This window comes from Oncorhynchus mykiss, chromosome 23 (assembly GCF_057628025.1).
Source record: "Oncorhynchus mykiss isolate SJ-2025 chromosome 23, ASM5762802v1, whole genome shotgun sequence".
Taxonomy (NCBI): Eukaryota; Metazoa; Chordata; class Actinopteri; order Salmoniformes; family Salmonidae; genus Oncorhynchus; species Oncorhynchus mykiss.
Genome location: NC_143044.1, coordinates 15,044,551 through 15,057,950, shown reverse-complemented (window position 1 = coordinate 15,057,950; position 13,400 = coordinate 15,044,551). Strand labels below are relative to the sequence as shown.

Sequence of the window (13,400 nt, the reverse complement as noted above, 5' to 3'; positions counted from 1 at the left end):
CAAACACAGACTCAGGAAGCGGGATTCGTGACATCCATACTTAGTTTGGCATGTTTCTACGGGCTGTAACGGACATTTTTGAACTTTTCGTCCGACGTTCGGAGCGACCTGAAAGCGCTTTTGGATTTGTTTACCAAACGCCCTAACAAAAGAAGATATTTGGACATAACTGATGGACATTATCGAGCAAATCAAACATGTATGGTGTAACTAGGATTCATGGGAGTGCATTCTGATGAAGATCATCAAAGGTAAGTGAATATTTAAAATGCTATTTCTGAGTAATGTTGACTAACCAATATGGCAGGTATCTTTTTGGCTGCTTTGTTGTCTGAAGGCTGTACTCAGATTATTGCATGGTTAGCTTTTTCCGTAAAGTTTTTTTGAAATCAGACACAGCGGTTGCATTAAGGAGAAGTGTATCTAAAGTTCCATGTATAATAGTTGTTACTTTATCAATGTTTATTATGAGTATTTCTGTCATTTGATGTTGTTCTCTGCACAATCACCGCATGTTTTAGAACTACTGAGCGTAACGCGCCAATGTAAACCTAGATTTTTTTATATAAATATGAACTTTATCAAACAAAACATACATGTATTGTGTAGTATGAAGTCCTATGAGTGTCATCTGACGAAGATCATCAAAGGTTAGGGATTAATCTTATCTCTATTTCTGCTTTTTGTGACTCCTCTCTTTGGCTGGAAAAATGGCTGTGTTTTTCTGTGGCTTGGTGGTGACCTAACATAATCGTTTGTGGTGCTTTCGCTATAAATACTTTTGGAATTCAGCCACTGTGGCTGGATAAACAAGAATTGATCTTTAAAATGGTGAAAAATACTTGTTTGCTTGAGGAATTTTAATTATGAAATTGTTGTTGTTTTGAATTTGCCACTTTCACTGGCTGTTGACCATTCTGCCTGCCCTGACCTCGAGCCTGCCTGCCCCTCTGTACCTTCTGGACTCCGACCTGGTTTTGCCTGTCCATGACCATTCTCTTGCCTACCACTTGGATTATAATAAATATCAGAGACTCAAACCATATGCATCTGGGTCTCGCCTTGTGCCCTCAGCTGTTTTGTGCAGTGTGCTCAGGAGGACCACATTCTTGTTCCTCTCAGGGAGGTAAGAAACTAGGGTGGGGGTGAAGGCAACTTTGATGAGAAGGCCTCTCTCCCCCTTGTTGCAAGGAGTGCAGGGGGAGCTCAGGCTTGTTCTTTCTAACTGTGCCAACCATGGTGATCTTCCTCTTCAGGAGCTGCTGCCTGAGTTAAGAGGCAGCAGAGGCATAAGAGGTGAAGACATTTTCACACGTGACATTGTGCCCCCTCAGTCCATCTGTCACATCAAGCACAACCCGCATCCCCTGGTTCTTCTCCGGGCCTCCACCTGTTAGCTTCCCTGTGTATACGTGCATCTTCCAAGCGTTACTGGATTGTGCATTACAAGCCACCCATGTCTTGATGCCATACTTTGCTGGCTTGCTGGGCATGTACTGCTGGAAAGGACAGCGACCTTTTGACAAAAGAGATTACTATCAGTAACTAGTATCAGTGTCACAGAAAATTATCACAGAAATCAATGATATTACAGTACATAATACAATTAACATTGAAAATCACTTACAGTTGAAGTTGGAAGTTTACATACACTTAGTCATTAAAACTTGTTTTTCAACTACTCCACAAATTTCTTGTTAGCAAACTATAGTTTTGGCAAGTCAGTTAGGACGTCTACTTTGTGCAAGTAATATTTCTAACAATTGGAATTGTTTCACTGTATCACAATTCCAGTGGGTCAGAAGTTTACATACACTAAGTTGACTGTGCCTTTGGAAAATTCCAGAAAATGATATCATGGCTTTAGAAGCTTCTGATAGGCTAATTGACATCATTTGAGTCAATTGTAGGTGGACTTGTGGATGTATTTCAAGGCCTACCTTCAAACTCAGTGCCTCTTTGCTTGACATCATGGGAAAATCAAAAGAAATCAGCCAAGACCTCAGAAAAAATAATTGTAGTCCTCCGCAAGACTGGTTCATCCTTGGGAGCAATTTACAAATGCCTGAGGGTACCACATTCATCTGTACAAACAGTAGTACACCACGGGACCACGCAGCCATCATACCGCTCAGGAAGGAGATGCATTCTATCTCCTAGAGATGAACGTACTTTGGTGCGAAAAAGTGCAAATCAATCCCTGAACAACAGCAAAGGACCCTGTGAAGATGCTGGAGGAAGCAGGTACAAAAGTATCTATATCCACAGTAAAACGAGTCCTTTTTCGAGATAACCTGAAAAGCCGCTGAGCAAGGAAGCAGCCACTGCTCCAAAACCACCATAAAAAAGCCAAACTACGGTTTGCAACTTCACATGGGGACATCGTACTTTTTGGAGAAATGTCCTCTGGTCTGATGAAACAAAAATATAACTGTTTGGCCATAATGACCATCGTTACGTTAGGAGGAGAAAGGGGGAGGCTTGCAAGCTGAAGAACACCATCCCAACCGCGAAGCACGGAACCGTGAAGCACTCATGTTGTGCGGGTGCTTTTCTGCAGGAGAGACTGGTGCACTTCACAAAATAGATGGCATCACGAGGGAGGACAATTATGTAGATATATTGAAGCAACATCTCAAGACATCAGTCAGGAAGTTAAGGTTTGGTCGCAAATGGGTCTTTCAAATGGACAATGACCCCAAGCAATCTTCCAAAGTGGTGGCAAAATGGCTTAAGGACAACAAAGTCAAGGTATTGGAGTGGCCATCACAAAGCCCTGATCTCAATCCTGCAGGTCAATCTCATCCATCCTTTTCCAGTTTTCTCCATATTTAGGAAACCCTTCAAATTTGTCATCTCCAGGATGATATTTTTGATGGCTGGTGTGATGAACGCGTAGAATATTGAGGCAATGTCCTGAGCATGGGCAACTGCATGTCTTGTGGGCCCCAGGTTAATCAATATGACATTTGTGCTGCCCTGGTTGTCATATGGTGACAAGGACAATGCTAATTTGCTGTTCTTTGACAAAAATGTCTCTCAATCAGCTTGAGGGATTTCTTTGATGATACATTGTGCTCTGGGTTGTATTCTTCCCCATCTTCTTCTTCAGATACCTCCTCCTCCTCTAAATCATTGTTCCCTTGTTCCTCCTGGACATCTGAAAAATGGCAGATCTACGACCTGTTGGGCACTGAAACGTGCAGTCGTGGCTTCAGCAAAGAGAGAACTTGAGGGGACTGTCATCTGCAGCGCATTTATAGCCACTGACTGCATTCCCCATTAGGTAACAATGCTTTCAAGACATTTTTATTTTGTCTGAAATGTTGTTTATTTTGTCTGTGAACTGTGAGTCATGTGTGGGGTCGTGGAGGGGAGATGCACAAGAAGGTTTTAGTTTTGTCTGAGTAGCACATGTAATCTCAATTTCTCATTGTGTGTGTGTATGTGTCTTGGTGGTTTTTCTGGTGTGTAAATGGTTTTATAATTGTCGTGTCAACAATGAACCTAAGACAATCTTTGTACCTTGGTGGTGTACAACTTTCATGGAACTATGAACAAAGTCAATGTTTCACTTTTTCTAATGTTGGGGTCACTCTAGGAAAAGTGATAACATTTCAAGTTGAAAAAATATAATTTAGTGGGTTGTCTCTGCTGTTAAACATAGTGGCGGGACATTTTTGACCCTTAAGACAACACCAGAGTTAATCATGAGAATAGCATGATATTCACCCGCTTTTCGTTGGGAGGATCTAAGAAATAAAGGTGTGGTGGAGTTTGGTCTACAGATAAACCGTATTCTGACCTTTACTTTATTCCCTCATAATTCCACCACTTTTTGTTTTTTCCCATATAAATAACAGCATTCTCCATGTACTGCAATTTATAAAATGGATAAGAGCTATTGATAAATGCTAGGTAAATGAGTAATCCATTTGGAGATGGGAATTGTAAATACACATAGCAATTGTTTAATTTTGATTATTTTCCTTATGATCCCTGGATACGAATGTGAAACCAGCCATATTGAAGCAAACAGAAAATCATATCAATATGACGGCCCGTTATCCACAGTGAAATAGGCTATAAATAGCTGTCCCGTTATTCAGAATTTGAAGTGTGTACTCTCATAATTTGCATGGATGAAATTTGGACACCAAAGGTATAGGCTTCTGTAGGGCTGAACCTACTGAGTTGATGTCCCAGAACTGCTGTTTTCAACTCTCTAGAGACAGCAGGAGCGGTAGAGATACTCTGAATGATCGGCTATAAAAAGCCAACTGACATTTACTCCTGAGGTGCTGACCTGTTGCACCCTCGACAACCACTGTGATTATTATTTTGACCCTGCTGGTCATCTATGAACATATGAACATCTTGGCCATGTTCTGTTATAATCTCCACCCGGCACAGCCAGAAGAGGACTGGCCACCCCTCAGAGCCTTGTTCCTCTCTAGGTTTCTTCCTAGGTTCGGGCCTTTCTAGGGAGTTTTTCCTAGCCACCGTGCTTCTACACCTGCCTTGCTTGCTGTTTGGGGTTTTAGGCTGTGTGTCTGTACAGCACTTTGAGATATCAGCTGATGTAAGAAGGGCTCTATAAATCAATTTGATTTTGATTTGATGTATTCCTATGCCAGTGCTTTTCTCCATGTATTTTATAATTTGTATCATATTAGACACTATGGGGAGCCACCGTCAGTAATACCCACATACATTTACAACTAACACTTTAGTGTTAGTTTTCTTCAAGTTGTGACTTACATTTTGCATCATTCCATTCCATTCCGTTGACCTTTCTTTCCTCTGTCACGTGAAGTTGTTCCTGAAGGTCGCTAGCATTAGTGGATCATATTAGGCTAACGTTGTGCAATAATTTGGGACATTAATCATTATGGAACTCAGACCACACGTAGCAGGATAAACCTGCTAATCAATATATTTTGTTCGTAAAGGCTCTCCAAAACAGTTTTTGTAATGATTGATAGATACTTATATTTGCCTAAATAATCTAAAAGATCAAGAGTATTTTTTAAATCTACCAGTTGCAGCTGAAACAGAGACGAAGATGCATAGATGGCATTCATTCATTGATCCCTATTTTCTGAACCCATTCTAACGATGTATTGTAGTCTGTCAACAAAATTGTAATTAAAAGGTACACTGTATTTAAAGTGTTGGCTTACTGAAAACGCTATTGAATGAAAACTCCACGAGATCATCTGTTGGCTAGGAAGTGGGAGGGTTTTCAGCAGCTGAATTACATTTATTCAGTACGGACAAGGGAACCATGCTTGCAAAGCCTGTTATGCATTTTCGTAAGGTAAGTCTGAACACCAACTACTGAGAAGTGCATAGGAAAGGAATATATAAGAAATATGCAATTCCCTACGTCGGAATCGGGCCCTTAGTGACTAACTACATGGAAATGATATTTAAACAAAACAATAAGAGAAATGTCTTAACGTGTGGTTTATGCAATCAGTCAATGTTGTTGTTGGGCATTAATACAATATTTAAAGCTTGTGGTATTCAGATGCTAACTTGAGATTCATGCAAAAAACTCTCCACTTTTTTCTCATGTTTGGATGCAGACCATAATGCATACGTAAGGTCTATGACTGTGTTATGTAATTATCATGACAGTATCTAAGTTAGATGTGGTGGTTGTAGGAGGATGGAAGTTTCCACATAGCACATACCAATACCAGACAATACCTTTTTTTGGCTCTGCTGGATTTTGCCCTTTAAGCTTTGAATCAGAAGTTGAGAGCACACTCAAATTGGAGACTGGTAGACCCCAGGACCTCCATGAGAAGGGCATAGTTCAGGATGTACCATGCAGGCTTTATCTCTGTCAAATCGTCGAGTTTCTGAAGAGGTTTTTTGCAGATGAGACATGGACAGAGAATTTCTGCATTCTCTATTTGTTCTTTCGCACATTGGATATATGCCATGATGTCAACACTTGGATGCTACCACTCAACTTACGGTATTGTTGCAGACATTGCCATCGAAACTTCTTTCCTTGGGCAAAGGACTACTGGGTAAAAGATTCACCTCCAATCTCCTTGTGTTCCACACTGAAAGACTGAAGAATATCCCTTCTTGTCGACAGGAGGTTCCTAGCCAGAGATGACTGACTGTTTTCAGTAGGTTGGCTGTCTCTTTGGGAGAGGCACAGAGGTTCTAATATCCCACTCCTAGACTTTATTTGGGGAAATGTAAACTCATTTTCCATTTGCAAACTGTGCAACTAGAGTAGGGCAAGTATTGTGACTCCTTTACTGTGCATGAATGTCTTTTTGGGTGGTATCACACTGTACCAGCCAATGTGAGTTGAAAGAATAAATATAGAAATACTGACAATGTGGTGAAGACAGAGATGATCTGCAACTATATGTTTATTCTATTTGCATAGTTCTTATGAAAGGAATTATTCCAACTGCTCCTAACAGTTAGTTGTATGACATAATTAGATTTAGATGCTGATTACCCTGAGTTAGTTACAGTAGATCTGAGACTATTACGATGAGTAGGAGGAGAGGCGATCTCGGGAGGAAACGGACTGGGATTGGCTCATGATGAGGATCTTTAAGATAACCATCCACAGTTGATCTGTTTTTACCTGTAACAATAGTTATTTAGCATCCTCTATGTCCTAAGGTGGTCATCTGCATATACTTGGGGACTGACTAGGAGGACAATGAAAAGAAGCAAGAAGCCTTGAGTGTATCTAATGGGCTAGATCCACATTTTCCCCCCTGTGCAACAAATTAATTTTCCCCTCTCCACACTGTAAACCAAAGGCTTTTTTGACTCAAAATACTTATAGAAAGTTGAACTCAAAGTCAATAAAGTCATTATTGCTTAAAATGTTTATATGGTACTGACTCAAAACTAAATGAGAAGTCACATCAACTCAGTTTTTTTGAAGGTATGATGACAAATTAACTTTTTACCCAGCATACTCTACCGCATGTAAAAAAAAAAAAATCTAATTGTTTTTAATACCTGTGTGTTACGGTTTTCTTCCGTCAAAAGAGAGGAGGACCAAAATGCAGCGTGGTGATTTATAAACATCTTTAATAAATATGAATAACGTGAACAATAAACATATACAGAACAAGAAAACGTGGAAAACCGAAACCAATCCTAACTGGTGCAAAACACAGAGACAGGAACAATCACCCACTAAATACTCAAAGAATATGGCTGCCTAAATATGGTTCCCAATCAGAGACAACGATAAACACCTGCCTCTGATTGAGAACCACTCTAGGCAACCATAGACTTACCTAGACTACTTCACTAACCACAATCCCATAACCTACAAAAAACCCCTAGACAAAACACACCACATAAATAACCATGTCACACCCTGGCCTGACCAAAATAATAAAGAAAACACAAAATACTAAGGCCAGGGCGTGACACTGTGTTTTTGCATGTACAGTGCCTTCGGAAATTATTCAGACCCCTTGACGTTTTCCACATATTGTTAGGTTACAACCTTAATCTAAAATTGATTGTTTTTTCCCCTCATCAATCTACACACAATATCCCATAATGACGAAGCAAATACAGCATTGAGTGCAAAGGGTTTCCTCAAAAGTTTGAGTGATGACAGCACATTGTCATTACTCAAACACACTCCAGCGGGTTTCTATAAGTGGACTAGCACCTTGAAGGAAAACACCCCACAACAATAGCTTGCGGCAATATTGTGTTAGCAGCAGTGTGAAATAGTTTCCTTTAATTGAGTACAGCATTATGTTCCTGCTATAGAAATGTAGTTGGTGTAAATTTGGAATGAGAAACGTAGGTAGAGTGAGACTCCCAGGGACATGGAAACTGCTTAACAATGATGTAGCTTGGTATCTGACATCGTGGTGTTGAAATAGTTACACACAAAATAGAAAGAGAGAGAGAGAGATTAGGGGGTGAGGAGAGAATGAAAAAATGCACCTGTTCAAATTGTACTTTAATGTCAGGGGTACAAAATCTCACACAAACTTAGACTTCTGGCAAAAAGAGATTACTTCGGGGCCTATGCTGGATAATCAGGAAGTGAGTGTGTCAGTGTGCATGTCTAGCCTTAGCTGGCAGATATAAGGGATATGTGTTCCAGCCAGGACTCACTGTGCAAAACCTTTGGGCATAATAGTAAAACAGAGATTCAGGAAGCTGGGGGGTGTTTGTGTTAGAGGCTGTCCCGATGACAGTACAGACAACTCCTCTGATAGAGAGGACAAACATATAGAAATAGGTTTGTTTGTCTATCACTTCTGTTGCAAACAATTATTACAAGGTAGACTATCATTGAACCATGGTGAATAACGTGGTTAAATGTTAAAATGAGGTGCTTTGTAAGACCAAAACTAGTGGCAACTGAGTTGCCAACAACTGAAGGAGACAAAACTGTAACTGTGGTAGATTATTGAAACACATCATCTTGATGTGTGTTGTAACACCACTTAATCAAGTATTTTGCAAAACCTTACCAGAGACTGGGATTATTAACAAAAAAGGTTGAAAACCCTATTATGTTTTGAATCCTGTCTAGTACAGAATTAGATCCCCTTTTCTGAAGTGTCTTAATGCTTAACATTTTTCTATGTATTTTATAATTTGGCGGGCATTGTCAAGCACAGTGTTCAAAACACCTGCAGTAACTGGTGGTTGTATTGCAAGAACTGAGGATTCTGCACTTGCCTCTGCCATTGGTTCTCGAGTAGCACAGCAGTCTAAGGCACTGCATCTCAGTGCTAGAGGTGTCACTACAGACACCCTGGTTTGAATCCAGGCTGTATCACAACTGGCCGTGATTGGGAGTCCCATAGGGCGGCCCACAATTGGCCGGTGTAGGCCATCATTGTAAATAATAATTTGTTCTTACGTAACTGACTTGCCTAGTTAATTAAAGGTAATCAGGGTAGTGATGGAGTCCAGGTGTGCGTAATGAGGGTTGCCAAGTGTGCGTGATGATGGGTTGCCAGGACCTGCAACGTCGAGTGCCGGAGAGGGGACATTTTTTACATCAAAATAAAGCATCATAAAAAATAAAGGTGGACTTCCACAAAAAATATTCCCCATAGGCCCTTAAAGTATCACCAATCAATATGTAGGTTATAAACCATTTGCATTTCTAATTAATTGATTGAATGAAAAACTGTTTTTTGTTGTTGTGTGTCTTGATGCAGACTTTTACATGCACTGAAACCCCTATAAGCAACAATATTCAGGTTGAATAACCACTTTGGGTTACTCAGAGTACTACATTTCTGTTTTAAAACACATTCTGTGTATTAAAACATTTACATCCTCCAGACACCAGATCTCAGCTTACAGTAGGTGCATTACCTTTCATGGTTTCATTACACAATCATGGTGTTTTAAGACTTTCTGTTTTTACAGTTTGGTCATCAGTTATCAGAATCCGTGATTATGGAGAACATAAAGCTTGGAACTCAAGGCTAGTTACCTTGAAATACTTGTTTACGTCTCCATCAATACAATCTGTACATGTAAAAACAACATAGGCCTACTTTCATAGAAAAATACATTTATTTTGAACAATTACAACATTTCATTTTGTTTACAGTAAGAACTATGGGGTAAAAACTTAAATATTAGCTTATCTAACAAAATTAACAATACAGTATAGCTCATGCACTACAATGTTAAGAAACTTTTGCTAAATCTTCAACAAGACCATCCCATAAATGGTTTAAAACATTTACTAATATTAAAATCACCATGATCAACACTTGCTTACCTCATCATATTATCTTAGATGTTACAGTTACAAAGTGAATTATGACATGCTAGAAAAAGTGAGAAATATTATTATATTAGCAGTAAGCTAATAGAAAACCAACTCTGTTCAGTGTGCCAAGATTCTAGAATGGACAATCTAATAAAATGTACATCTGTAAGATAATCATGTTGCGTTAAAGTTTTCATTAGCAATGCTATCTGGCACTGAAGAAAAAAATTACTCTTTCAACAATGGCATGTTCTTATGCCTATTTCTGACATTCACAGATGTCATATTACGCTTCCTCAATACTCAAGTAAGGTATATACACCAAATGTATTCTCCTGCTATACAGAATTCCAAAGTATTGTGAAATACATATTAAGTAGCAATTCTCGGCGACCAAAGTATAGGGTGAAAACGAAGCTTTTTAAATTGGTACATTGAAACACCACAACCAGTACTTACAGTACTCATAATCTCATTTCTTAGACATTAGTACAAGTAGGAAACTCTCTTGTGATCACTCTCTCCCCATTTCTTCCATTTTCTCCTGGTGATAGAATATATAAACACAGGTATAATTATTATGAATAGTGCCCCCAAATACACTATTGTCTCCAACACCCCAATAAAGCAAATTACCCTAGTTGGTATCATTTTAATGTTTTGATGTTGGCAGCAATTTAAGGACCTTTGTGTCAACCTACCAACTAAACTAGCACTGCAGGCATCAGAGTAATCATGGAATCTTAACTTCTTATGGCTGGGGGCAGTATTGAGTAGCTTGGATGAATAAGGTGCCCAGAGTAAATTGCCTGCTACTCAGGCCCAAAAGCTAAGATATTTATATCATTAGTAGATTTGGATAGAAAACACTCTGAAGTTTATAAAACTGTTTGAATGATGTCTTTTAGTATAACATAACTCATATGGCAGGCAAAAACCTGAGAAAAATCCAACCAGGAAGTGGGAAATCTGAGGTTTGTAGTTTTTCAACTCATTGCCATTCCAATATAAAGTGTCTGTGGGGTCATTTTGCACTACCTAAGGCTTCCACTAGATGTCAACAGTCTTTAGAACCTTGTTTGATGCTTCTACTGTGAAGGGGGGCCAAATGAGAGGGGATTGAGCCAGGTGTCTGGCAGATTGCCACGAGCTCGTGACGCGCGGTCATGTGAAAGTTAGCTTGCGTTCCATTGCTTTTCTAGAGACAAAGGAATTCTCAGGTTGGAACATTATTGAAGATTTATGATAAAAACATCCTAAAGATTGATTCTATACTTCGTTTGACATGTTTCTACGACCTGTAATATAACTTTTTGGACTTTTCGTCCGACCTTTCGGCTGGACTTGTTTACCAAACGCCCTAACAAAAGGAGGTATTTGAACATAAATTATGAACTTTATCGAACAAATCAAACATTTATTGTGGAACTGGGATTCCTGGGAGTGCATTCTGATGAAGATCATCAAAGTTAAGTGAATATTTATAATGCTATTTCTGACTAATGTTGACTCCACAACATATCTCTTTGGCTGTTTTGGTCTCTGAGCGCCGTACTCAGATTATAGCATGGTGTGCGTTTTCAGTAAAGCTTTTTTGAAATCTGACACAGTGGTTGCATTAAGGAGAAGTTTATCTATAATTCCATGCATAATAGTTGTATCTTTTATCAATGTTTATTATGAGTATTTCTGTAAATTGATGTGGACCTCTGCAAAATCCCTGGATGTTTTGGAACTACTGAACATAACGCGCCAATGTATAGATTTTTTAAATATAAATATGAACTTTCTCGAACAAAACATACATGTATTGTCATGTATTGTCATGTTGTGTCTTGTTTCTGTCCTTTCCCTTCACCCTGTCTCCCTCTGCTGGTCGTTATTAGGTTACCTTTTCTCCCCCTCTTTCCCCCAGCTGTTCCTTGTCTCCTCCTAACTACCTCGTCACCCCTTTTCCCACCTGTTCCCTTTTTCCCTCTGATTAGTCCTCTATATCTCTCTCTGTTTTTGCTCCTGTCTTTGTCGGATTCTTGTTTGTGTTATTCATGCCTGAACCAGACTATCGTCATGTTTGCTGCAACCTTGTCCTGTCCTGTCGTAATCTGCCGGTCCATCTGAGCCTACCTATGTTTTGTCATTAAAGAAGCTCTGTTTACGTTAATTCGCTTTTGGGTCCTCATTCACGCACCGTAACATGTATTGTGTAACATGAAGTCCTATGAGTGTCATCTGATGAAGATCATCAAAGGTTAATGATTAATTTTATCTATATTTCTGCTTTTTGTGACTCCTCTCTTTGGCTGGAAAAATGGCTGTTTTTCTGTGACTTGGCTCTGACCTAACATAATCGTTAGGTTTGCTTTCGTCGTAAAGCCTTTTTGAAATCGGACACTGTGGTGGGATTAACAAGAAGTGTATCTTCAAAATGGTGTAAAATACTTGTATGTTTGAGGAATTTGTAATTATGGGATTTCTGTTGTTTTGAATTTGGCTCCCTGCACTTTCACTGGCTGTTGTCATATCGATCCCGTTAGCGGGGATCTCAGCCCAAAGAGGTTTTAACAGACACACAACAGCCATATTATTGAATCTAATGGTACAAGTTAAAGCTCCCATATTGCTCTGCCCATTGAAAATAAATAGTTGGGATGCAACAGAAGAGAAATCTATCTGTCTCAGATCACTAAGGTCTGCTGGAGGAGAGACCTGCTGTGAGATGAAGATTGGCCAAATTGCTAACCTCTCAAAAAGCCTTCCGCCCACATGTCTATCAGGACCACTGCAGTAGCACTATTGTCAAAACAGTCAGCAGTCCCCCTGATTTAACAACCCAATGGTTTCCCTATGTTAACCTTTATGCTTTATGCACACACGTACACATGGATTTTGTACTGTATATATGTGGCAATGGTGGAGTAGGGGCCTGAGGGCACTCACAGTGTGTTGTGAAATCTGTGAATGTATTGTAATGTTAAAAAATAATGTATAAACTGGCTTAATTTAGCTGGGGATCCATATTAAATACAAATACTTACAGGAGCTTGTGGTACAAAATAAGACAAATCAATGGCACTTAAGGGTTTGTCAAGTACAATACAGTAGGCCTACACCATGAAACATTCTGTATCTTAAAATGGCTAATCATAATGCCCTCATGACACTGAATATTGATACAATGCTTTCCATTGCAATCCATAATTCTGTCAGAACTCAATATCTGACACAAACCTATTCTGATAGACGATAAGGTGCTGTGTTGTTTTTATTGCAGCTCGCTTGACGCATTAGCTATCTCTTTGAAACTATGTGAGTTAACTGACTAGCTAGGAGTTTGTGGCTTTTAAACTTGCTGTCCTAGCAATGATGAAAATGTATTACAATGTTTCAATTATACCTTTTATACCTTTTAACCAATGTATTTAGCGTGATTAATTATTGAAATTGCAAATGAACTTGATGTCTATTACGACAATTTACAATATAACTATTGCCCATATGTTACGGCGCACAACAGAGATTTGTCTTCTGCTGTGTGTGGACAGATGATGTACATAGGCTACGGCATGTGATGATTTTCATGGGAGCTTGGCTCTGGCTCATGGGAGCTTGGCTTGGCTCTAGGTCCATTAGGCAA

The 13,400-nt window shown here is 39.3% G+C and overlaps 1 protein-coding gene across 3 annotated transcripts in view; it reads right to left on the bottom strand.

Annotated features, from left to right (window-relative positions):
- Positions 1–7,064: 7,064 nt before the first annotated feature.
- LOC110502476 (VPS10 domain-containing receptor SorCS3) overlaps positions 7,065–13,400 on the bottom strand; it is a 76,073-nt gene continuing 69,737 nt past the window's right edge. For all 3 annotated transcript variants that reach the window (XM_021580512.3, XM_036960051.2, XM_021580516.3), the window contains one exon: positions 7,065–10,310. In XM_021580512.3, coding sequence (XP_021436187.3) covers positions 10,246–10,310 — 65 coding nt within the window. In that variant the 3' untranslated portion in view covers positions 7,065–10,245. The remainder of the gene's footprint in view (positions 10,311–13,400) is intronic.